The sequence below is a fragment of the Caretta caretta genome, chromosome 5 (assembly GCF_965140235.1).
Source record: "Caretta caretta isolate rCarCar2 chromosome 5, rCarCar1.hap1, whole genome shotgun sequence".
NCBI lineage: Eukaryota > Metazoa > Chordata > Testudines > Cheloniidae > Caretta > Caretta caretta.
Genome location: NC_134210.1, coordinates 65,973,046 through 65,998,852, shown reverse-complemented (window position 1 = coordinate 65,998,852; position 25,807 = coordinate 65,973,046). Strand labels below are relative to the sequence as shown.

The 25,807-nt window shown below is 40.2% G+C and overlaps 1 protein-coding gene across 1 annotated transcript in view; it reads left to right on the top strand.

Moving 5' to 3' along the window:
* The window catches only part of SLCO4C1 (solute carrier organic anion transporter family member 4C1), a 102,541-nt gene that overhangs the window by 5,484 nt on the left and 71,250 nt on the right, over positions 1-25,807 (top strand). Inside the window, exon 2 of the mRNA XM_048851191.2 lies at positions 5,690-5,953. Coding sequence (XP_048707148.1) covers positions 5,690-5,953 — 264 coding nt within the window. The remainder of the gene's footprint in view (positions 1-5,689; positions 5,954-25,807) is intronic.

Here is a 25,807-nt window from a genome sequence, read left to right as displayed (position 1 = left end):
TACAGTAGTGGGATGCTAAATGTCTTAATTAGAATAGGTCTCCTTCTACCTTCAGCTGTTAATGACATATCAAAAGCAGGAAGCTCATGATGTCCTTTTTGAAATTGGATGAGGGTAGAAAGGGAAGGAAGAGAAGACTAATCTAGATAAAGGGTATATCTTGAAATTTAGGTTGTAAAGTGTGTGTGTGTTCAGGCAGGAATGGCCCACACTTCCAAGAATACTAAAAAGTATCAGAGCCAGGAAATATAATCTTGCATTTTACAAATACTCCCTCCTACATTAGGAATATGTAGATGCTGAGTTAATGCAGTCCAAACTACTGTAACTACCTTGCCCCATTCTCCTATGGGAACAATTACTTTAATGTAGTTACAGTTAAGTATTTTAGTTTTCAAATTTCAGAAACATCAGAGAAGGTAATACATTGTAGAAATGTCCCCCTCCCCCGCTCCCCCAATACTAAAGTATCTGCCTAATTATCCAACGTAGTTTTATATCTTTTATGGAACTTGTGACTAATTAGTGATGAGCATTGCTGCTCTAAACCTTCTTCTAGATACAGTAATTCTCAACTTTCATCTCATCTAAGCATATAACATTTTTACATGCAGAATAAAACCAAAAATAAATAGCAAATTGTAAACGACTGGTGTGCATATGTATCACTGTTTTAACTGAAGGCAACGTTGGGCACACTTAGGACTCCAACTTATGAAAATTTTGTAGTCAAATAGCTGGCCTTAAAAAGATGATATTGCAATTGATAGATTCTCCTACATTTCAAGTGGAGCTGTCTGGAAAAACTGACTTTTTTTTTTTTACTCGCTATCTTCCAAGTTCAGATGAGGCCTATATTTCTATAGTATAGTCATTTATGTATTGTATATAGTTAATTTATGTGCCCTTTGATCAATATAAAAGTGCATAATTGCATCCTAGGATGCATGTCTGAGTCACCATAAATTATAACAAGAGATGCTGCAGTTCACAACTGTGGGAGGGACTAGTAATAGCTTTTCAAGTTGAGTGACAGAATGTGACAACAATGTCTTCATTATTGTTGCCAAATAAATGGCTGCCACTTCTGAGTCACTTCTTTCCCTGGACAAATGGAGGAATGGCTATTTTCACACTTTGGGTAGGACTATTATTGACACCAGGAGTAAGCTGAGAAGGATAAAATAGATACAGCCAATCCGTGTGTGGCTTTGACAAGCTTTGTGACCAGACATAACTTAATAAAAATATTATACTGCATTGTTTGTAAATTGTTTTGAGGTACTTGGATGAGTGATTAAATTTCAAGATAATATTTTTATTAAGCTATAGTTGGTCATAAAAATTGTCAAAGCCACATACCAATTGTAAAGGTTCAAGCAGACAGTGACATGATACCAATGCACATCTAAAACCCTTAGCAGTGGGGGGGTGGAATCTTTGGCCACTATGCTATATGAATGGGTAAAATGGCTGTTGCACGATTTAAAAAAAAATTGCTCAGTTTAAACATTTTTGGATGTTTTCTACAATTCAAATATTGATTTCAGTTACAACACAATACAAAGTGTACAATGCTCACTTTATATTTTTGATTACAAATATTTGCACTAAAAAACAAGAGCTATTTTTCAATTCACCAAATACAATACTGTAGAGCAATCTCTTTATCATGAAAGTTGACCTTACAAATGTAGAATTAGGTACAAAAAACCCTGCATTCAAAAATAAAACAGTCTAAAACTTTAGAGTCTACAAGTCCACTCAGTGCTACTTCTTGTTCAGTCAATCACTAAGAGAAACAAGTTTGTTTACATTTATGGGAGATAATGCTGCCTGCTTCTTATTTATGTCACCAGAAAGTGAGAACAGGCACTCTTGTAGCTGGCATTGCAAGGCATTTATGTGCCAGATATGCTAAACATTCATATGCCCCTTCCTGCTTCAGCCACCATTCCAGAAGACATGCTTCCATGCTGATGATGTTCATTAAAAAATGTGTTAATTAAATTTGTGACTGAACTCCTTGGGGGAGAATTCTGTTTCCTACTCTGTTTTACCCACATTCTGCCATATATTCTGTGTTCTAGTAGTCTCAGATGATGACCCAGCACGTCCTCTTTTAAGAACACTTTCACTGCAGATTCGACAATGAAAATGTACACCAACATGAAATTTCTAAAGATGCTACAGCACTCAAACCAAGATTTAAGAATCTGAAGTGCCTTCCAAAATCTGACAGGGATGAGGTATGCAGCATGCTTTCAGAAGTCTTAAAAGAGCAGCCCCCTGATGCTGAAATTACAGAACCCACGCACACACACCAACTTTCAGCTTGTGGCATCTGACTCAGATGAAAATGAACATGTCAGTCTACAGTGCTTTAGATAGTTATTGAACGGAACCCATCATCAGCATGGACACATGTCCTCTGGAATGGTGGTTGAAGCATCAAGGGATATATGAATCTTTAGTGCATCTTGCATGCAAATACCTTGCAACGCCAGCTACAACAGTGCCATGCAAATTCCTGTTCTCACTTTCATGTGACATTGTAAACAAGAAGCAGGCAGCATTATCTTCTGCAAATGTAGACAAACTTGTTTTTGAGCGATTGGCTGAACAAGAAGTTGGACTGAGTGGACTTGTAGGCTCAAGTTTTTTGCATTGTTTTTGAGTGCAGTTATGTAACAAAACTACATTTGTAAGTTGCACACTCATGACTGACTGTACTTGTGTCAAGGTTCCTCCCCCACTCTGAACTCTAGGATACAGATGTGGGGACCTGCATGAAAACCTCCTAAGCTTACTTTTACCAGCTTAGGTTAAAACTTCCCCAAGTACAAATTAATTTTATCCTTTGACCCTGGATTTCCACTGCCACCACCGAACTTTATCTGGGTTTACTGGGAAACTTAATTTGGACACTTCTTTCCCCCAAAATCCTCCCAACCCTTGCACTCCACTTCCTGGGAAAGGTTTGGTAAAAATCCTCACCAATTTGCATAGGTGACCACAGACACAAACCCTTGGATCTGAGAACAATGAAAAAGCATTCAGTTTTCTTACAAGAAGACTTTTAATAGAAGTAAAGAAATCCCCTCTGTAAAATCAGGATGGTAGATACCTTACAGGGTAATTATTCAAAACATAGAGAATCCCTCTAGGCAAAACCTTAAGTTACAAAAAAGGTACACAGACAGGAATAGTCATTCTATTGAGCACAGTTCTTTTCTCAGCCATTTAAAGAAATCATAATCTAACACATACCTAGCTAGATTACTTACTAAAAGTTCTAAGACTCCATTCCTGTTCTATCCCCGGCAAAAGCAGCATACAGACGCAGATCCTTTGTTTCTCTCCCTCCTCCCAGCTTTTGAAAGTATCTTGTCTCCTCATTGGTCATTTTGGTCAGGTGCCAGCGAGGTTACCTTTTAGCTTCTTCACCCTTTACAGGTGAGAGGATTTTTCCTCTGGCCAGGAGGGATTTTAAAGGGGTTTACCCTTCCCTTTATATTTATGACAACTTGTATGAGGTGAATTGAAAAATACTATTATCATTTTCACAGTGCAGATATTTTTAATAAAAAATAGTGAGCACTATACACTGTATTCTGTGTTGTAATTGAAATCGATATATTTGAAAATGTAGAAAACATACAAAAATGTAACTGTCATAAATATAAAGGGAAGGGTAAACCTCTTTGAAATCCCTCCTGGCCAGGGGAAAGCTCCTCTCACCTGTAAAGGGTTAAGAAGCTAAAGGTAACCTCGCTGGCACCTGACCAAAATGACCAATGAGGAGACAAGATACTTTCAAAAGCTGGGAGGAGGGAGAGAAACAAAGGGTCTGTGTGTCTGTCTATATTCTGTCTTTGCTGGGGATAGACCAGGAATGGAGTCTTAGAACTTTTAGTAAGTAATCTAGCTAGGTACATGTTAGATTATGATTTCTTTAAATGGCTGAGAAAAGAACTGTGCTGAATAGAATAACTATTTCTGTCTGTGTATCTTTTTTGTAACTTAAGGTTTTGCCTAGAGGGGTTCTCTGTTTTTTAATCTAATTAACCTGTAAGGTATCCACCATCCTGATTTTACAGAGGGGATTTCTTTACTTCTATTTACTCCTATTTCTATTAAAAGTCTTCTTGTAAGAAAACTGAATGCTTTTTCATTGTTCTCAGATCCAAGGGTTTGTGTCTGTGGTCACCTATGCAAATTGGTGAGGCTTTTTATCCAACATTTCCCAGGAAAGGGGGTGCAAGTGTTGGGAGGATTGTTCTCAGATCCAAGGGTCTGGGTTTGTAGTCACCTAGGCAAATTGGTGACTTTTTACCAAACCTTGTCCAGGAAGTGGGGTGCAAGGTTTTGGGAAGTATTTTGGGGGGAAAGACGCGTCCAAACAGCTCTTCCCCAGTAACCAGTATTAGTTTGGTAGTGGCCAATCCAAGGACAAAGGGTGGAATATTTTGTACCTTGGGGAAGTTTTGACCTAAGCTAGTAAAGATAAGCTTAGGAGGTTTTTCATGCAGGTCCCCACATCTGTACCCTAGAGTTCAGAGTGGGGGAGGAACCTTGACAGTAACAAATTTCAATTGGTATGCTATTTAACAGTGCAATTAATTGAGATTGATTTTTTGAGTTAATCGCATGAGTTAACTGATTGACAGTCCTAGTAAAAAGGTAAAATAGTAGTGACCTAGCTTTAGGAAAGCAAGTCAAAGATTAATGACTTGCTAACTAATATCCTAGTTCTTTGGTGCAGTACCTACTGTGGACCACACTATGGATTAGCCTTCACATACTGTAGAAATGCAAGTAGCTGAAACACTGTTCTTTAGCTAATATTTACTTGGCTGCTAAGAATTCTTTGAGTAAGACCTGGGAGTTGCCCACAGTATAGTGTCTGGATCAGCAGTTCCATCTCTGCTAAAGCAACTGTTTCTCCTTTTGTAATAAGCCTCTGACAATTATCTAGCCAGAAATTGCATTTAGTATTAAATTATTATCTTATAAAGGAAGTTCATCTACAAATTGAATTGTAATGAATTTGCTTGTCATTTTGTCTGTGAATTGAACACTGATAACTAAATCAATGACCAATTACAATAAGAATATTTAACTTTTTTTTTTTCCCCGTAATCCATTACTGACCTACTTTGCTTTTGTGGTATAGAGATATTTATTTAACTCTTGTGAGCCAGTTTCCCATTTTTAAAATATAAAAAGGCTTACCTACTTCATATGGGTGCTCAGGGACCTAAGTAGATGTTTGAAGTGCTATACATACGCCAAAAAAATGACAAGCAGAAAACCAGCTTGATATTTGCTCATTCCTTTAGGTCATTAAGGCCTCTACGTGTGTGTGTGTGTGTGTGTGTGTTCCCCTAAGTGAAAAAAACAACCTGTCATGCAAATCTGTCATAGTGGCATTGAATAATGGAATGCCTCTTCTCCCTGCTTTCGCCCCCCCCCCCCCAGTACTCCTACACTTAATTCATATGTTGTAGGTTTGATATTACAGTTCACAGGGTGAGCCCTTCTCCAGTCCTTTTATGCTAGTTGTGGTGATTGAATGGCAAGACTGAGTTTGAACTTGCACATGATCCAGTGGTAAGATTGCATTGTAGTTTTTCCAGAAAATAATACTTACTTGGTTTGTCTAATTGTTGTGTGTTTTTTTTTATAGGTATTGTGGTGAATGGCCTAGTAAATGTTAGTATTTCCACAATTGAAAAGCGTTTTGAGCTGAGCAGTTCCCTCACTGGTGTCATCTCTGCAAGCTATGACATTGCTTTTTGTGTATTGTCGCTGTTTGTATCTTTCTTTGGAGAAAGAGGGCACAAACCAAGATGGCTTGCCTTTTCATCATTTATGATAGGATTGGGATCACTTGTGTTTGCCTTTCCACACTTTGCCGGTGGAATATACCAATATGGATCTAAACTTGAAGGTAAGCTCATACTTCAGTATTTTTGGTATTTTTCTAACAAAATGAATAGGGTAACTGAATATGCACAGAGTTGTGTCTAAATAGATCCCTATGTATTTGTATATGAAAGTGTATCAAGGGCAGAGGAAGATGTGGGATATGTTCCCTTTTTTGTTTTGTATCCACACAGTATTGCTTACTGGGGTTTTGGGTGTGCTTCCAGTTGTACCCATCTCAGTGTGTGTGTGGCTTATTAAGGGCTTTGGGCAGACTCTTGGGCTCCCTACTGGTGTAGATCAATGCTGCCTTTATGTGCTGCAAAGTACTAGGCACTGTTAAATTGCTGGTGGTGCCTTCTTCATTAAGGTCCCATCTTGATGTTAAATTTCACTAACTGCTACCTTGTCTCAATTTTCTGTTTTTAGAAGGGCTGTTGATCACAGATTACTCAAGTGATTGGGGTTTTTTGAGTTAATAACAATTAATTGCACTGTTAAACAATAGAATACAAATTGAAATGTATTAAATATTTTTGGATGTTCTACATTTTCAAATGTAGGGATTTCAGTTTCAACACAATACAAAGTGTACACTGCTCACTTGATATTTTTGATTACAGATACTATCACTCTTACACTGCAAATATTTTTCAGGTCACCTCAGACACGTACTATAGTACAATCTCTTTTTGTAAGTTGTATTTTCACAATATGTAGGTGGTGTATGTGGGTTTTTTGTTACATAACTGCACTCAGAAGCAAAACAATGCAAAACTTGAGCCTATAAGTCAGCTCAGTCCTACTTCTTCTTCAGCCAATTGCAAAGAGAAACAAGTTTGTTTACATTTATGGGAGATAATGCTGCCCACTTATTTACAATGTCTCCAGAAAGGAGAAGAGGCGTTCACATGGCGCTTTTGTAGCTGGCATTGCAAGATATTTATGTGCCAGATATGCAATGCTTATTCAGCCTGTTTGGGAGTACTTAAATTGCAGTCTCTCCTGGGCAGGACTGTCTCTGTTCTGTGTCTTTACAGCACATAGCACAACAGGGTCCTGGACCATGGCCAGGTGCTATGTTAATAGAACCAAAATTTAGGAAAATTGGGCTTCTAACGAAGTATTGGACATTGACCTGGGATGGGTTGTCCTTACAATATTGAGGAGGGAAAAGGCAAACTATTTTGTGTACGTGCATGCATGTGTGGATTTGTAATTGGCTCTGGCTTTGACACTACTGCTCTGGAGGTGGTATTGACCTTCTCTGTGTGACTTTATCCCTTCAACCCTGCTCTTTGCTTCTAGCAGGTAATGCTGGGAAACTTCTTTCAAAGTGTCCATCAGTGTTGAAGTTCCTATTCTGTGTATATGTGATACACTTCTGTCACCTCATTAAATCAAGATTCTACACTTGATGCTTTCTCAGTGCTTGCTGGAGATGCACATGACACTTTCAGTGTCGGAATACCTAGCACTGTGAAGTGGCAAGAAAACCTTCATGGCAGAATTCCCGCTTCCTTCAATTCTTATTACTTTGTAGTGGAGTCTAGCGGGCTTGCTGGACTATACTGTTGATTCCTTTAAAATATGCTGTAGGCCTAGTTTTTTCACTTAAAGTCTATACTAAATAGTTACCATTTACAACTCTGCTGTTGTCTAGCATGTCCTATATTGCAAGGTGAAATGGCTGCAGATGCTGTACACAGGCTATGAATTCCTTAATTCAGGCTAAGCAAACGTTTTGCAAATTCTGTATTTCTATTTCCTGGTGCATGTGTCCTTAACTCTCTACCCTCCACCCCTCCCAGTTAGTAGCAAAGGGCTGAAGTCCCGCATCATTTGCCCAGTACTCTGGAAAGACAGTTTAAACACATCAGGCAAAAATGTTATGTGTAGGAACAAATGGTGCTTCTTGCCTTCGGGGCTGACCGTGCTTCCTCCACAGTGCCCCCATCACCTATTGGCTTTGAGTGAGATTTTTGTAGGGACATGTGCTGGCATGTCTTCCCTCTAAATGATTTGACTCAGGAAAGCAAAGTACTAAGGTAAACATAACAACAGTGAGATTAACATTAAAGTGTGGCTATGCAAAGTTGTTGAAAAACTTTCACTGATGGTGACATTCATCATGATTCATGGGTCAGACTGGAGGCTATTGCACATTAGCATGAAATTGTAGACCTATTTTTAAACTTGTATTTAGAAGATCTTGTTGCCAAAAATGTAAGCACAGTACCTCTCCTTTGACTTTTTTTTCCATGCTACATTTCTAGTAACCTGCCTCTGTTTTTGGTGTGCCATACTCAAAGGTAGAGAACCTAGTATGTGAGGACCCTGAAGCCACACATCAACTACCTCTGTGGGTAGATCAGCCCCCAGAAATAGTTGTTCATCATTAGTCTGTGCATACTTAATGCTGACTTGTACAGTCTCCTATTGATGTTTTGGAAGGGAGAAAGGTACTAGGAATGTGGTATTTATTTTTTTTTCTTGAAAAATTTTGTTTTCCATCTTTCTAAACCTTTTTTCTCCTATGCATGCTTTGACTTGTGTGCACCAGAGCTGTTGATGTCTTGATGGCCTCTTTGTTTCAAGGACAAAAATTCAATGTTTCGGTTTCTAATAACTCAGTTATTAATAAAACAAATATTTAACATTTGGAATTTTTACTATAGAGTACTGAAATCAACTTGTATATCCATACTACTGCTAAATATTCATTGTATATAGACAGCAGATATGTTATAAGATCACCAGGTTTTGAAGTGCGCATATATAAAATATTATTCTTATAAAGGGAGGGGGAAAAAGATTTCTTTAAGCCAATACAATCATCCACCCCTTGATTAAGGAATTGGGCTGATATTAAGAGTGATTCTAATTTCACATGCAAGCCAGTGCTCATAGCTTGTTTGTTCAGGAAACTATCTTTTCTCAATGCACCTTCAGCATCTGAGGTTAGAATAGAATCTGGGTTGAAGCAACATATACAAGACCTGGTTTGAGTTGACTCACTGCCACAGTGCTTACATCTTGTTTAGGATTCTACTTAAGCCTCTTCTTTGTTCCATTCATGTTTTTAGTAAACATTGATTCAAACAAACCCAAATTGATAAATTGGAGGGATTCTAAAGAAGTGTGATTTTAAAAACAAAGTATTGTATACACGTTTACTCAAGAAATCCAACACTTAAAGCCAAGAAACTAAATGTGATAGTGATGTGTAAATAATTTAGTTAATATATAAAAGTGTTTGGATACCATCTGAAACTAAAATAGAAAAGGGAAGTAGGAGAGATGTTAAAGCATTGAGTGAAATCAGTTAGACATGAACTTGCCAGAAAATGCTGTGATCATGTCTCAGCAAGATATCACCAAAAACTGGTAAGGAGAAACACTGGGTTAATGGAAGAGCAATCCTGCCCTACTCAAAGGGGATGAACATATGACTCCAGTTCCTTACTAGCCTTTGATATCTGTACTAAGAAATAGGTATACTAATGTTCATTCTAATTTCTGGTTTTGGAAACTATATGGTGTCAAAGTTGGGCTAGGCTTTCTCTCCTTCATTGGTCTATGAGCCAAATTATACCCCTAGAGATGGATGTGTAATTCCATTGCCTTAATTGGGGTTGCAAAACTACAACTAAAATTTATTACAGTAGATTCTGGAGGACTCCAACTGAGATGGGGCTGAGGGGGCACTACCATACAAGATATTATAATACAATACAAATGCATACTAAGAGTTCCTGCTCCAAAGTGTTTACCATCTAATTAGAAAAGACAGAAGATATGGGAGAAATGACTTGCTAAACATCAGAGCAGGGAGTGGAATCCAGTTCTCTTGCTAAACCTCTCTTAGATACTGCCTCTCCACTTGGTAAACAGATCTTTAAAACACAAGGAATAGAATCTAGCACCTTCCCTCATTGTTTTGTTAGCACTACAGAGATCACAGGCGTAAAAGCAGTAAATCTCTATTTTGTCCAAGCTGGTCAGATTTGAGTTCATATGATCTCTTGTAATAGCTATGTTCCACTGGAAAAAATGGAATGGCTATTAAAAGTGCTTTCTGGCCCAGAGCTGTGGAACTTTCCTCTGAAAGATGTGAAGGTCTTTATGTTCATAGTTGACATTTTGCTCAAAAGTGACCATCTTTACATCTGGGTTTTGCTTAAGAATACTGCCAAAATCACTTCTTTTGAAAAAAGAAACTTCCTACAGAATAGTGTAAAGAAAGTGAGTTACTTTCGTGTTCATAAATACACCATATCTGGAAATGTGGTCACTGATTCAATAAGAACATCCATATTTGAGAAAAGGGGCCAGACTTAGTTTCTTTTCAAAGTAGAACCATACTTTTATGAAGTCACTGTATAGTAGTAGTTTATTTATATTTGTATTTAAATGATTACCGGGTTGAGTGAACATTCTTAATGAAACTTTTAAAGGGTGTTAATTACTTAAGTTCCTCTAAAATGTTGATTAGAAATGTGGTTTGTACAAAGAGGAAACAGAACTTCTTCTTTCTTGGAGTACACAGGGCTGAGAACTCTCAAAGTGCATATTCAGCTCTGTGGCAGCATTTAACTTGGTGCTCTTCAGTATGAAGCACAAGGCTAACCTGTGTGTGTGTGTGTGGGGGGGGTAAGTAGGGGCATGCTCCCTAATAATCATGGGGGGTATAGAACTTCTCTGGCGGTGGGGTCACAGAGGCAGGGAAGGGTAGCCTCCTGCTGGGGAGGGTAGTGGGGCAGTGACCTCCTTCCTTGGGGAGGGGCCATATTTAAATTCCTGCATATACCCCTTCTAACTACTATACTTTTGAATACTTACAAACTACACATCAGTGTATGGGCATGAATACAACTGTCTGTCAAACTGTTGGATCTTTCAGGGCTATCTTAGCTTTTATTACAGTATTTCATAAACCATACATAGGTCAAGTGTGATAAATTCAGTCATAGAGACCCCCTTGGGACTGTCAGCTGGTGTGTTGAGACTACCTCTGAGCTCATTTTCTCTGCCAGTTTGGGCCTCTAGAACCCTGCCTTGTTGAGCCAGACACACAAGCCTGCTGCAACACCACCCCAGGGTCTGAACCACCACTCCCCAGCAAAGCTGCAGACTTAACTGAAAACCACTTAACAAGTGCTCCTGTCTCCAGCACCCAGCTCCCAATAGGATCTAAACCCCAAATAAATGTTATTCCCTGTATAAAGTTTATACAGGGTAAACTCATAAATTGTTTGCCCTCTATAACACTGATAGAGAGAGATACACAGCTGTTTACTTCCTCCAGGTACTAATCACTTACTCTGGGCTCAATAATAAACAAAAGTGATCTTATTAAGAATAAAAAGTAGGATTTTAGTGGTTCCAAGTACTAGACAGAACAAAGTAAGTCAACACGTGAACTAAAGCAAAAACATGAACATCTAAGCCTACTATATTAAGAAACTGAATACAGGTAAATCTCACCCTCAGATCTTCCAATAAACTTCTTTTTCACAGACTAGACTCCCTTTTAGTCTGGGCCTAATCCTTTTCCCTGGTACAGTTCTTGTTAGTTCCAGCTCAGGTGCTAACTAGGGGATTTCTCATGACTATAGCCCCCTTTATTCAGTTCCACCCCCTTTATTAGCTTTGGTCTAAGGCAGAAATCTCTTTATCTCTCTCTGGGTTCCCATCCCTCATTTTAAATGGAAAAGCACCAGGTGAAAGATGGATTCCAGTTCAGGTGACATGATCACATATCCTGTGAGACTTCATTACCCACTCTCTGGTGCACGCACCTATACAGGAAGTCTTACAAGTAAACAGAGCCATTTACAACCAAGTGTCCTAGTTAATGGGAGCCATCCAGATTCCAAACCACCATTAACGACCCACACTTTGCATAATTACAGTAGGACCGCGGTTATATTTCATATTCCTAGTTTCAGATACAAGAATGATACATTCATACAAATAGGATGACCTCAGTAGATTATAATCTTTGTAATGATACCCTTACAGGAGACCTTTTGCATAAAGTGTATTCCAGTTACATCATAGCCACACTCATAAACATACTTTTATAAAAAATATGGAGTGCAACATCACATCAAGTATGGATAAATAGTCTGTTGCCTTAAAGTGTGCATATTAAATGAGTTCTCTAAAACCAAAATTATTAGCTAAAAGCAGTTTGATTCCAGGAGGATTAGTAATGTTTCAGTAGGAGCATCTCCCAATGGAATGGCTTGTGTTACAATATTGATCACTTCACATTTTTCAGAGCATGGTAGAGACACTGACTAATCCTTAAATATCTTTGCTAAGAATCTGAGATAAATTGTGTAGATTGCCAAGGCCAAAGAGCAAGGCAGTGGCAAAGTTTGGACTAGAATATTAATTGCCCCCTGAGCTCACTAGATCATGCTGCTTTTAGAAATATAGGGGTGTGAACAAGGAGGGCAGGGTGGGAAGATAAAGCATCTGAAAAACTGAATTTTTAGAAGTACTTCAGAAATCACTCAGTCAGATCTGACTTCCTGAAAAGTAGGAGTACAATTTGTTTTGCTGCTATAGATACACAGCAGCAATTTTTTTTCAGCAATTTGTCATTTACTCAAGTGTCCAACTTGGAATAGAACAAATAGGGTACGGGGGCTGGGAGGAACAGAGGACACACTGAGGTAGTTTCCACCTCTTCCATAATACTTGAATGTCACTGTCATAACCATGTATACATCTATAATGACCTTACAATGGGGGCACCTGATAACACACAGTAGTCAAGGTTGCATTGTAAAATGGACTAAAATGGGGGCAGATACTTGCTTCCATCACCTGTCAGTGTAAAACTTCATACAGCAACACCTGGATCCAAGTTTTACAGGCAAGTTAAATCTTCTTCTTTGTACACTGCCAAACCAGCTTAACACAGATGGTCCAATGCAGAAGACTAACAAAAATGACTCATTCAAATGTGATACTGTTGTTGTAGTTACTGTGACAAATTTTCAAGTTTTTGTTAGTCCATATTTGCCTGAAAAAACTTGCTCTTGAAGTTGGGAGTCAGATGGGATGCACAGAAGAATAAACCTGTTAAGCCTTGCCTCAGTGTTCTAAAGTGTTTAATGCAGAAAAGGGGATAATGGGAATGCATACAAGACTTTGAGAATGCTCCGGGCTATTGTCTTGTGACAAGAAGAAATACTACTTGAAAGAAAGGACATCACTCCAAGGAAGAAAACTTTGTATAATACAGGGATAACTTGCATAAGGGGAGCTTTCTGGGTGTTATGTGTGCATAGTGGAGGCACACCTAACACCTAACTAAGATCCTCTTGCTGTTCAAAAGCTTTGACATTGCTCCAAGGATGTACTTTTTGCTGTCCTGATGACAGTTGGACTTCCTACCATTCCTTAGAATCATGAACTCTACCATTTCATTATCACTTTCAAATTCTCAGTTGGTTCCTCCCTATTTGTCAAAATCCAATTGAGAACAGCTTCCCCCCCCAGTAGCTTTTTCCACCCTCTGAAATAAATTGTCTCAAATACATTCCAAGAACTTGTTGGATAATCTGTGCCCTGCTGTTGTTTTCCCAACAGATGTCTGGGTAGTTGAAGTTTCCGTATCACCACCAAGACCTGTGCTTTGGATGGTTTTGTTAGTTGTTTAAAAAAAGCCTCATCCACCTCTTCTTCCTGGTTAAGTGATCTGTAGTAGACCCCTATGATGATGACATCACTCTTTTTTACCCCTTTTATCCTCTCAACCTCAGTCCCTTTTTTTCCCCTGCCTGTCCGTCCTGAGCAAGCTCTATCCTTCTGTCCAAATATTCCAGTCATGCGTATTATCCAACCAAGTCTCTGATGTCAACTATGTCATAGTTGTTTATTTACTAGGTTTTTGAGTTCTTCCTGCTTATTCCCCATTCTTCTTGCATTAGTATACAGACATCTAAGATACTAATTTGATTTTCTTCACACTCTTTTCTCTCCCTTCCCCCCCCCCCTTCTGTCTTGTCTCTTCCTTATTTCTGCTATAACAGCCTGTGCTTTCCCTCTGACCCTTTTCCCAGCTCTCAATGTTTTTGACTTACCTGTGGACTTCGGTCACCTGCCCCCGTCGAACCTAGCTTAAAGCCCTCCTCACTAGGTTAACTAGTCCTAAGCCAAATATGCTCTTCCCCTTCCTCGCTAGGTGGACCCAATCTCTGTTTAGCAGTCCTTCTTCCTGGAACAGCATCCCATAGTCAAGGAAGCTGAAGCCCTTCCTGGCAATGTCATCCTCGCAGCCAGGCATTCACTTCCAGGAAACTGGTTTGGGAAGGTGAGGGGAATTGTACTGTAAGGAGGAGCTGGGGGTGGGTGGGGAAGGAGAGAGAGCCCAGTGACAGCTGGGATGAGATGTGGTAGAAAGGGCCCCTCTGAAATGGGGAATGGTTAGTGTTGCCCACTAGAACATGCTGTCAGCCATAGCCTAGAATGGACCCCAAGATTCCTGAGTGTCACCATTCCTTGGTCAGAAAATAGCTGTGAAATCATGTGGCAAAGTGTTTCATCCCCCTTCTGGCCTACAGCGCAGCTACTATTGTGCTAACTTGCTTTATTACCTTAAGTGGCAAAGGTTTGTGTAGTAGATACAAAAGGTTCCTATGCTGCCAGTGAACCATGTGAGTGTCAGTATACCACCATGATGGAATTTGTTTGCTCCTTTTTTAAAAACAAATACAAAATCACCCACACACACACAAAATACATCTAAAGAATATTAAGGCTGAAAAGTAAAACACAAAGTTGGAAAATGCTAATATATGCTTGCTTGGGCAACCTCATTCAGTCACCTTGTGCTTAAAGGCTTTTTCATAAGGTATACACAATGATGACACTGGGGTGGTTCTTCTCCTTCCCCTGTGCGTGCCCCCACCCCAAAAAAAAACAACCCCCCCCCCACTTTTCAGTATATGGAGTGAATGGTGTTCACTCCTTGTTTTCTCCTGGTTCACTATTTGGTTCCATGCCTAATTTACAGCACACTATTCAAACCCTGCTCTGACTACAATATTAACTTCTTCATGGGGTTTTTTGGGCTCCTCCCTGTAGTACAAACTAAGTTTTGTAACATCCTTGTGACATGAGGGGGTATTACCTCTATTATACAGATAGGGAAGTGAGGCTTGAGCTTAAAAGCAGAAATATTAACTAATTCTCACAGTGCCCAATTTGAAATGGCTAGCATTATATAGCACTTTATATGTTCAAATCACAGCTTCCATTGACTTCGGGTGCAGCTCAGCATGTCTTCAAATGAAACTGTAGAGTATCATAATAGTCGCTTAACTTGAAAATGGGGAATGGATGATCTGTTCTCCAGAGGTGCATTTATCTTCCCTACTCATGAGACTATTTTTTTTTCCTATACTCCCCTGCCTAGTCACTGAAGACCTTCCAACTTCTGCAACAAATGTGGTAGTGGTCATTCAGCCAATAGTCACTGTTATTACACGAGTCTGATTTATCCCTAGAGCAGGGTGAGCCTGTGCACTGAATGAAGCGGGGCTCCCGTGGTGATCGTGTAATTAAAGACTGGCTCCCTTTTGCATATGTATTATGCTAAACTAAAACTGGTCTCGCATTTCCTAACGTTTGAATGTTTGACTTTGCAACTGTAATGATTTCTTACTGTAGCTTTTTTTTTTTTGCATGTGTAATTCACATACTACCCAGAGCACATCAGTGTGATATAAAAAGAAAATGGATTAATTAATTTGCATTAACTTTAAGTATTCTTCATGTATGCATATCTATACAAAGAATATTGCTTATTGTGCTCTAGGCCTATTTACATTTACCCTTACAGTTTCAGAGTGGTTATAACTGCACTTTGGGTTTTAATGGACTTGTGCGGACTACAAGCACAAACACTTACATGCTGTCATAGAAATGTAGGGCTCCCAGGGCCGAATAGAGTAGAACAGTTACCTTCTATTCTGCAAATACAACACTCCTGTTAATGTACCCCAGGATATTATCCTTTGTTGCCAATACATACCATGGTGATAAAATTAAGCAGACTTTATCTCCCAGTGATTTTGCATCACTTTCTCAATTTGCTAGTGGAGGAAGGGAAGAGACACACCCAGATCCGCAAAGGTATTTAGGTACCTCAAACCCAGAATTATGTCTAAGTTACAGTTTTGGCTCCACTGCTATCTACCAAACTCTTGCTGAATCCTTTAAGTGTAACACCAACAGACCCTGGTCATCATCCAACCTGGAATCTCTGGAGCTCAATGTATAAGCATCTCTTTCTCCTCCCACCCACAATCGATGGGACAGAACACCACACCCAGGGGGTGTGAGGGTTACATAAGCACCTAGATTCACTGAACACTTACGTTTTCAGGATAAAGGTAGCTGCTGTGCTTAAGTTTTTGCCTCTGGGCAAGTGCACTACTGCCTCTAGATATCATTTCCAGCCTAAGCCCCTGGATGTTTTCATGAACCAGGGGAAGATAGGCGTTAGTCTGCCTAAGTCTCAGGTAAGGCCAATTAGATAGGCATGCTCAGAGGTTGCCTACTGGAGCAGATCCTATTCAAAATCAGTCTGGAGGAGGAGGTAGTGTTCACTGCGCTATGGGATAGTCCAATATGATGCTCCCTCAGTCTCTCCTATTGAAGCTGTTCCTCTGTGGATAACTAGCAGAAGAGTGGATTGGAGCAGGGGGGACTGGACCCTAAGTCTCTAAACCACTGGGCTATAGAGTCAGTCTCTCTCTAACTATGAATATTTAATACTCTGTATCAGACTATATCATAACTCAGTGGTTAGAGCATGCTCCTGAGAAATGGGAGGTCATTGTTCAAATTCTTCCCTTTGCAGCTAGGGGAATTGAACCTAATGTCTTCCACATCCCAAGTATGCATGCTAACCACTAGGCTAAGTATTGTAAGGTGGCAGCTATACCAGTTAGTTTTCCTCTAGCTGTTTTGTGTGGAGCAAGGCAGGAGCCTAATTTCAGGCCTGGTCTGCATTGGGAATTTACTTCAGCATAGTTACATCTTTCAAGAGTGTGAAAAATCAATACCCCTGTGAGATGTAGCCATGCTGACCTAATCCCCAGTGCAGACGGTGCTAGGTCCATGAAAGAATTCTTCTGTCAACCTCACTGTTGCCTCTTGGGGAGGTGGATTATCAACACTGATGGGAAAATCCCTCCTATCAGCATATTTAGTTTCTACACTGAAGTGCTACAGAGGTGCAGCTGTGCCGCTTTAGTGTTTTAAGTGTAGACAAGCCCTCATTCCTGTAAGAAACACCTTTGTACCTAAGCCACCTAACTCCAGAAGATGAGTTCTCATTGCTAAGCAGAGGTAGGTGCGTTCTTGCAGGCGGACATAGGCTCCTATCTCTGTGAGAGGGGTAGGCTGAAGACACACCCCTGTCATTAGTATTTTCATTCGTTAGCCCCCACCTACCATGTTGACTTTTGTGAATCACTTTCCTAGGCACCTGTTTCTCCCCATTCATTCTATAGGGAGCCTAGGTGCTTAACTCAGGCTTTGTGGATCACAGTGGTATTCCTGTGATTTTGTAGGTGCTCAGCATTGCAAAGCCTAAGTCCCTGTGTAGATCTGGGCCAGAAAAGAAAACTTGTCCCAGGCTATACAAGAAGTCTGTGCCGGAGCCCAGATAATCTATGCCCATTCTAATGCCACTATTCTTCCCCTCTGTCTGGCAAAGCAACCTTCAGGCCTCAATCATCTACAAACCCTACAGAGAGTCATGGTATCTCACCTGTGAAAATTTGTCTCACTCTGAGTAGTGCAGCATCAAAATACATTGCGTTGGCTGTGAGGGGCCTATTGAGGTTAAGATCTTGCTTTCATTATTATAGCCCTGAGTGGGGCACATGAAAAGTGTTCCTTAACCAATTACTTTCCTTTCACAACCCTACTAGTTTTGAACACGCTATTGAATTCCCTCCTGAGGTGACATAGCATATGAGTTTGGGGAAATTGGGAGTCCAGGGATGAAAGTAAGTTGCACAATGAAATGTGGGGTTTATTGTTGGGAAATCTAGTCCAATGGTTCTGCAGGAGGGCCTACATTGCAAATGGCTTTATCATGCTTGTATACTTACTCAATTTAGACAACATGTTTCTTCTTGATTTAGTTTTCTGGGTAAATCACTAAGTATTTATGCTTGTGAGAATAGTGTCTGAACAAAACCAACAGCTTCATATTACAAACCATATTACTCCTTCTGGGACTGCAGTTAAAATATCCTTCAGAGATGGTTCAGAAATTAGGAGACAAAGTGCTCCTTACACAGGGGGTTGGTAGTATCACCATAGTTAGGGTTGAAATAAGTTTGTTTTAGCATCCAGTTTTTCTTGGTGCTCTAAAATCAGTTCAAATACATGTATGATCTTGAAAATTGCTTTTTCACATGGGAGGCTGGGGTAAGTTCAGTGGTGCAATTTTAGTCATTTAGCAAAGGGGCTCCTGAGATATAACACACCAGTAGAAAGACCTGAGTAAAATTTTCTGATTTAACATCCTCCCATAACATAAGGGTCAAATTTATTGCACTGCTTTGCCCAAACTGATGACACTTGATTGAGTTTGAACTCTAACTAGCACTGGAGCAATAACCAAAATGTTAGTATAGAGCCTGACTGATGTGCTACAGACAGTGATCTGCTAATGCTTTGTGGGAAGTAAGAGAGTGTCTGAGTAGCTCAGGGAAATGTGCTGTATCCATACTGATTGTGAGTTCATATCACACCCTTGGTAGACTTTTGAGGGTCTGTTGTGCACATTACTCTCTGCCTTTAGCCTCTGCCCTGAAGCAAATGCAAAGGAGCTCCATCTGGAAGTTTTTTCCCCAAGGGCAGAGCTTTTTGTTTAAGGAACAGTATTTCAAGGGGCTCAACAATGCATCTGAATACTTGAATTGTCTCAAATTTCTATGCCATATCAGGGCCATTGGTAGAGTCACAGGATCTCAGATGTGTACCACCAAGGAACTGCTTTTAACTTTAAAAGTGATCTAAAATCCATCTATATTGGGACTTTGTCCTGAAAATTGGGGTGCCACAACAGGATTGCAGTAGATTTGGGTGAGAACACTCACTGATGAATGAGGCAATGAACACCTCTGTAGAGCCCCTTTCCTAAAATGGAGTAGGGAGTCTAGGGTTTCCCTGTCCTACCCCTTGGTGCCTTAAGCTGACTGTGAGGAGTACTTCTGTTATCACTTTACCTCTTCCCCATGGCTGCTGCAGCCCTACTGGGGTTATCAAGGGGTCAGGAGGAGGGCAAAGGTCATAATGGAGTGGCAGTAGGGTCTTCACAGGAATATTCCCTCAATCATGCTCCACTATCACTACCCCCATATCCTAAAAAATAAAAACAAAAAAAAGGGCCATTCACTATACCAAACTCCATTAATAGAGTTAAAATTTGCTGACTGTGCTTTGTACCCTTCCAAAATGTCAAATGCATTTACCCTTAAATGGTGCACCTCCCCCGCTGCAATTAACAGTAAGCACTAGTGCAAAAATCAAACTTGGTTTATCAATAACAAACTCTACCATCTTCTGGGGTGTGACTAGCAAAATTCAACACCATGCTTCTGCTTCATACATGCCTTTTGACCCTCACTGTATCAGGAGAAGCTACAATGATCATGGGGTTAGCTGCAGCAAGATGCTAGTGCTTGCAATGTCATCTGATGAGGGATGAAGCTTTCAATAAAAGAATTAGAGATCTTGCTGGCCTTTGGCATGCAGGAGCTCCAAGTAGATGATCACAGGAGCCTTCTTGGCTCCAGAAGTATGAAAGGCTTTTCAAAATGCCTGTGGAGTTTTAGGCCTGCTAGAAAGCCTCTGGAAATAGCAACCAGACATTCCACTAGGTATGTCAGGAAGATGGGACAACACAAGTTTCATCCTCTTCAAACACTTGCAAAATCTCAGTGCCCTTCAGAACTTCTCTCCACCAGCATCCACACAGTGTTATGTACACTCTATCTGCTGGGCAGAAACACTGCCCTGGTGAGTTCTATTGCATCGCAATGCCACCCAAGGCTAAGTTGGGGCTAACAGAAGGTGACACTCTAGGGGAAATTCTTAGGACATGGTTGTGAATAGGTGTTAGGATCTAGCAACTCTTTGGCCAGTCTGGTGTAGATAAAGTGGTTGTGTGTAGGTTGTGCATAGCTAAATCCTGTTTGCTATGGGTGATGTCAGTTCTACCTTTTATCCTAGTAAAGGCAAGGCCTAAGACTAGTGGATGTGTGTAGGGACTCTTGTACAATTTTCACACTTCCCTCTAATTTCTTGAGGGTACAGATGTCTCTTATGGGCTCTGGGCTTCACTCAGAGAAGGCAGAGTTAAGGTTTTCTGGGGATGTAGAGTGACATTACCTTAGCTCAATTTTTTGGTTTTCAGCAAACTAAATAGAGGTACATTTGAGATTCTGAAAGGATACAAAGCACCGATTGTCAACTTTAACTCTATCGTAATGAAGTTTTTGGCTAGTGAATTGTATTTGCACTATCCCTGGATTTGGAGGATGAGGTTAGGACCTTTTTTACTGAATCAGTTCCCACACCCGTTGTGGTGAGTTATTTTAACCCAAGGGGCTCTTATTCCATTACAGTAAAGTATGTTCTCTGTACTACATGAGTTAGTACTTGCAGTTAAAGGTACCTGTTCTCTCTAGGGGATGGCCTTTACTAATCATAAGCTTCCCCATGGCAGCTAAACTTTGTGTTCCATGAGCTCTGTTTGACAGCTTTTGTGAACATTGGTCGCTGTGGGAATGTATTTGAATGGTTTTCACTACATGCCAGCTTTCAGTATTCTTAGTGATGGTGGGGGTGAGGTAATTTGGTCAATTATTTGAAGTCAATGAATGCTGCTTTTGAACTTTAACTCCAGTTTATTGTAAAACTACATAATGAGAGAAAAAATATTCTAATAAGCCAGTAAAAGGGATATTTTTAAAAGTGAGCCTATTATGGGGTTCAGGAGAGGAAGCTGCTACACCAGATTCTGAGAGAACAATTGACCCTTCTAACCTCTATCCCCACTCTCTTCCTTCTTAAGGTCAATTTCCTTGTTATACTGCAATAGTTGTCAAATAACTCTTTTCCCCATCCCAGAACGTCCTGCCCAAATTCTTTACCTGTTGTGGGGAGATAAGAAGAAAAGAAGCGCTCATTCTCTGGAACCTTGAACCATTCCAGCTCCTGCAGTGCATGCAGGTGTTTTGTAAATCTATTTTTGATTTATTGAATTGACCAGATCTGACAGAGGCAGGAATTGTGTGGCCCTAGCTGTGAAGGATGCAGTCATGTGAAGCCTCATACAAAAGAGGTGTGTATGAACATGCCAAATCAAACTGTTAATGAACAACTTTCCCTGGTACTTTCCCAGTTCTGTTGGGCTTTCAGAGAGTGAAGAAATATAATTAGTTTTGAAGTGATGTGTGTGTGTTTGGAGGTTACTCCATCTCCAAGAAAACTTTTCACCTGCTCAGTGTTTCATTTCACACTAAGATTAATGAGGATATGTAGTCAGGCAAGCATTAAAGTTAGAGTATGCAGCTGTATGCAGCCTTATGCAAAATTTTAATTAGATGTTAGCTAAAAATACTAATCCTTCTGTGGGTTTTCTAGTTCTGAGAAGTAAATACAAAGTCCAAATTATTAAGAGTTTTGTTTAGAAGTCACACACATACATGTTCTGCAGATAAAAATGTGCGTGTACATACCCAGTGATTAGCTTCAAAATTATTTCAAAAGTAGATCTGCTGACTCTAGTCTCCCATTTTCTTATAGAATATACTAACTAAAGATGGATCCCTTTAAAAAAGTCATTTTTTTAAAAAAGGAGACCTTTTAAAAACCCTTAAGTGACCTGAGTGAAATCTCTGTTTCTTCCAGAGCTACTGATTTCTGTGACTAACTTTCCTGAGAAACGGGCATAGGAAAAGAAAGGAAAAGTGAAGACTAAACAATGGAGATGGCAGTGCAAAAACTAAGGGAACATTAAAGATGATCAGACAAAAACTAAGCATATAACCTACTATCTGATACAATATACTTTAACATTTGTTAGCTTTGCAACCAAGCAGAAAGAATCTCTGTATCTAAACACCCACATAAGATGTTATGTCTGACACATCTCATCCTTAAACAGGCAATATCCATTCTTACTCATATTCTTAGTCCAATCCAGACCACAACATACACTAACAACTAGAATTTCCTACCCTAGTGCTTTCAAAATACTAGTCATGCTGATGTATTTACACTGAACTAAACTTACGTGTTCAATTAAGTGTAGAATGTATTTTTTTTTTTTCAGTTGCTTGCATGTAAGTATTTGGAAAATCTTGTGTATTTGATATACTAACCAATGCTGCCTCATGAAGCAAACCCATACTATGCTCCCTATCCCAAAATAAAGAACAGAAATTTTGAACGATACTAGAAAAATTATAAGGGGAGTTTTGAGAGGGAGTTCTCCAGATCAAAGAGGAGTCACTACTTAACCCTTCAACTATCCCCATATTGAGTGGTACAAGTCATCTCTGCATCCTGTCCTGTGGTAAAATTTCTAGACACCATTAATGACTGCTGCTTGGAGCAGCTAGTCCTAGAACCCACTAGGGGAGAGGCAATTCTTAGGCTAAGTCGACCTACACTACACAACTCCAGCTATGTGAATAATGTAGCTGGAGTCAATGTACGTTAGGTCACTGCAGGGTCTACACCACAGGGTGTTGATGGGAGAAAATCTCCCATTGACTTACCTTACTCTTCTCAGCAGGGGTAGCGTACAGGGATTGACTGGAGAGCGATCTGCAGTTGATTTGGTGGATCTTTACTAGACCGCTAAATTGACTGTCAGTTGATCAGTAACTGGTTAAAAGATAAAAAGAAAAGGAGTACTTGTGGCACCTTAGGAGACTAACAAATATATTTGAGCATAAGCTTTTGTGACCTACAGCTCACTTCATCGGATGCATTCAGTGGAAAAATACAGTGGGGAGACTTATATACACAGAACATAAACAATGGGAATTACCATACACACTTTAACAAGAGTGATCAAGTAAGGTGAGCTATTACCAGCAGGAGAGCAGGGGGAAAAAAATCTTTTGTAGTGATAATCAAGGTGGGCCATTTCTAGCAGTTCACAAGAACATGTGAAGAACAGTGGGGGAGGGGGAGGAAATAAACATGGGGAAATAGTGACCAAAGAGATTTAAGTGTTATCCAACTGGTTTTTGAATGTTATAATTCTTGGCATCTGATCTGTGTCCATTTATTTTCTTTTACGTAGAGACTGTCCAGTTTGGCCAATGTACATGGCAGGGGAGCATTGCTGGCACATGATGGCATATCACATTGGTAGATGTGCAGGTGAATGAGCCTCTGATAGTGCAGCTGATGTGATTAGGCCCTATGATAGTTGGATAGGTTTCTGGGTTGGTGGTTTTGTTGTGTGGTGTGTGGTAGCTGGTGAGTATTTGCTTCAGGTTGGGGGGGCTGTCTGTAAGCAAGGACTGGCCTTTCTCCCAAGATCTGAGAGAGTGATGGGTTGTCCTTCAGGATAGGTTGTAGATCCTTGGTGATGTGTTGGAGAGGTTTTAATTGGGGGCTGAAGGTGATGGCTAGTGGCGTTTTGTTATTTTCTTTGTTGAAATCATGGTGGAATTTCTCAAGGGCTTCTTTTCCATGGGTACAGATGATGAAGTCATCAATGCAGTGTAAGTAGAGTAGGGACGAGGGTATTAAGGGACGAGAGCTGAGGAAGCGTTGTTCTAAGTCGGCCATAAAAATGTTGGCATACTGTGTGGCCATGCGGGTACCCATGGCAGTGCTGCTGATTTGAAGGTATACATTGTCCCCAAATGTGAAATAGTTATGGGTGAGGACAAAGTCACAAAGTTCTGCCACCAGGTTTGCCGTGACGTTATCGGGGATAGTGTTCCTGACTGCTTGTAGTCCATCTTGGTGTGGAATGTTGGTGCAGAGGGCTTCTACATCCATAGTGGCCAGGATGGTGTTTTCAGGAAGATTACTAATGAATTGTAGTTTCCTCAGGAAGTCAGTGGTATCTCAAAGATAGCTGGGAGTGCTGGTAGCGTAGGGCCTGAGGAGGGAGTCTACATAGCCGGACAATCCTGCTGTCAGGATGCCAATGCCTGAGATGATGGGGTGCCCAGATTTCCAGGTTCATGGATCTTGGGAAGCAGACAGAATACCCCTGCTCAGGATCCTAGGGGTGTGTCTGTGCGGATTTGTTCTTGTGCTTTTTCAAGGAGTTTCTTGAGCAGATGGTGTAGTTTCTTTTGGTAACCCTCAGTGGGATCAGAGGGTAATGGCTTGTAGAAAATGTTGTTGGAGAGCTGCCTAGCAGCCTCTTGTTCATATTCTGACCTATTCATGAGGATGACAGCACCTCCTTTGTCAGCCTTTTTGATTAGGATTTCAGAGTTGTTTCTGAGGCTGTGGATGGCATTGTGTTCTGCACGGCCGAGGTTATGGGGCAAGTGATGCTGCTTTTCCACAATTTCAGCCCATGCATGTCAGCAGAAGCACTTTATGTAGAAGTCCAGTCTGTTGTTTCAACCTTCAGGAGTCCACCCAGAATCCTTCTTTTTGTAGCGTTGGTAGGAAGGTCTCTGTGGGTTAGTATGTTGTTCAGACGTGTGTTGGAAATATTCCTTGAGTCGGAGATGTCGAAGATAGGATTCTAAGTCACCACGGAACTGTATCATGTTCGTGGGGGTGAGGGGCAGAAGGAGAGACCCTGAGATAGCCCAGCAGAAGAATCTGTCCTAAGAGTATAGTTGGATAGATTAACAATATTGCTGGGTGGGTTAAGGGAACCACTGTTGTGGCCCCTTGTGGCATGTAGTAGTTTAGTGTCCTTTTTCTTTTGTAGAGAAGCAAAGTGTGTGTTGTAAATGGCTTGTCTACTTTTTGTAAAGTCCAGCCACGAGGAAGTTTGTGTGGAAGGCTGGTTTTTTAATGAGAGTATCCAGTTTTGAGAGCTCATTCTTAATTTTTCCCTTTTTGCTGTAGAGGATGTTGATCAGGTGGTTCGGCAGTTTGAGATTTATATACACAGAGAACATGAAACAATTGGTGTTACCATCACTCTTGTTACAGTGTGTATGGTAACACCCATTGTTTCATATTCTGTGTATATAGATCTCCCCACTGTATTTTTCACTGCATGCATCAGATGAAGTGAGGTGTAGGTCACAAAAGCTTATGCTCAAATAAATTGGTTAGTCTCTAGGGTGCCACAAGTACTCCTTTTCTTTTTGTGAATACAGACTAACACAGCTGCTACTCTGAAACATGGTTAAAAGATAGGAAGCAAAGGGTAGGAATAAATAGTTAGTTTTCTCAGGGGAGAGAGGTAAGTAGTGGGAACCCTTGAGGATCTGTACTGGGATCAGTGATGTTCATAAACCATCTGTGAAAAAGGATAAGTGGCAAAGTTTTCAGACAATACAAAATTACTCCCAAAGTCCCTTTAAGTCATATGATTCTATAATTCTACTCAAGATAGCTAAGTGTAAAGCAGATTGAAATGTTACCCAGTTTTGTGAGATCCTTTTGTAACAAAATGGCAAATAAAATTCAGTGTTGATAAATGCAAAGTAATGCATATTGGAAAACATTCCAACTGTATATACAAAATGATGGGGTCAAAAATAGCTCCAGTTACTCAAGAAACAGATCTTGGAGTCGTGGATAGTTCTCTTAAAGCATCTGCTTAATGTTCAATGTCAGTCAAAAAAGCTAACAGAATTTGGGAACCATTAGGAAAGGGATAGAT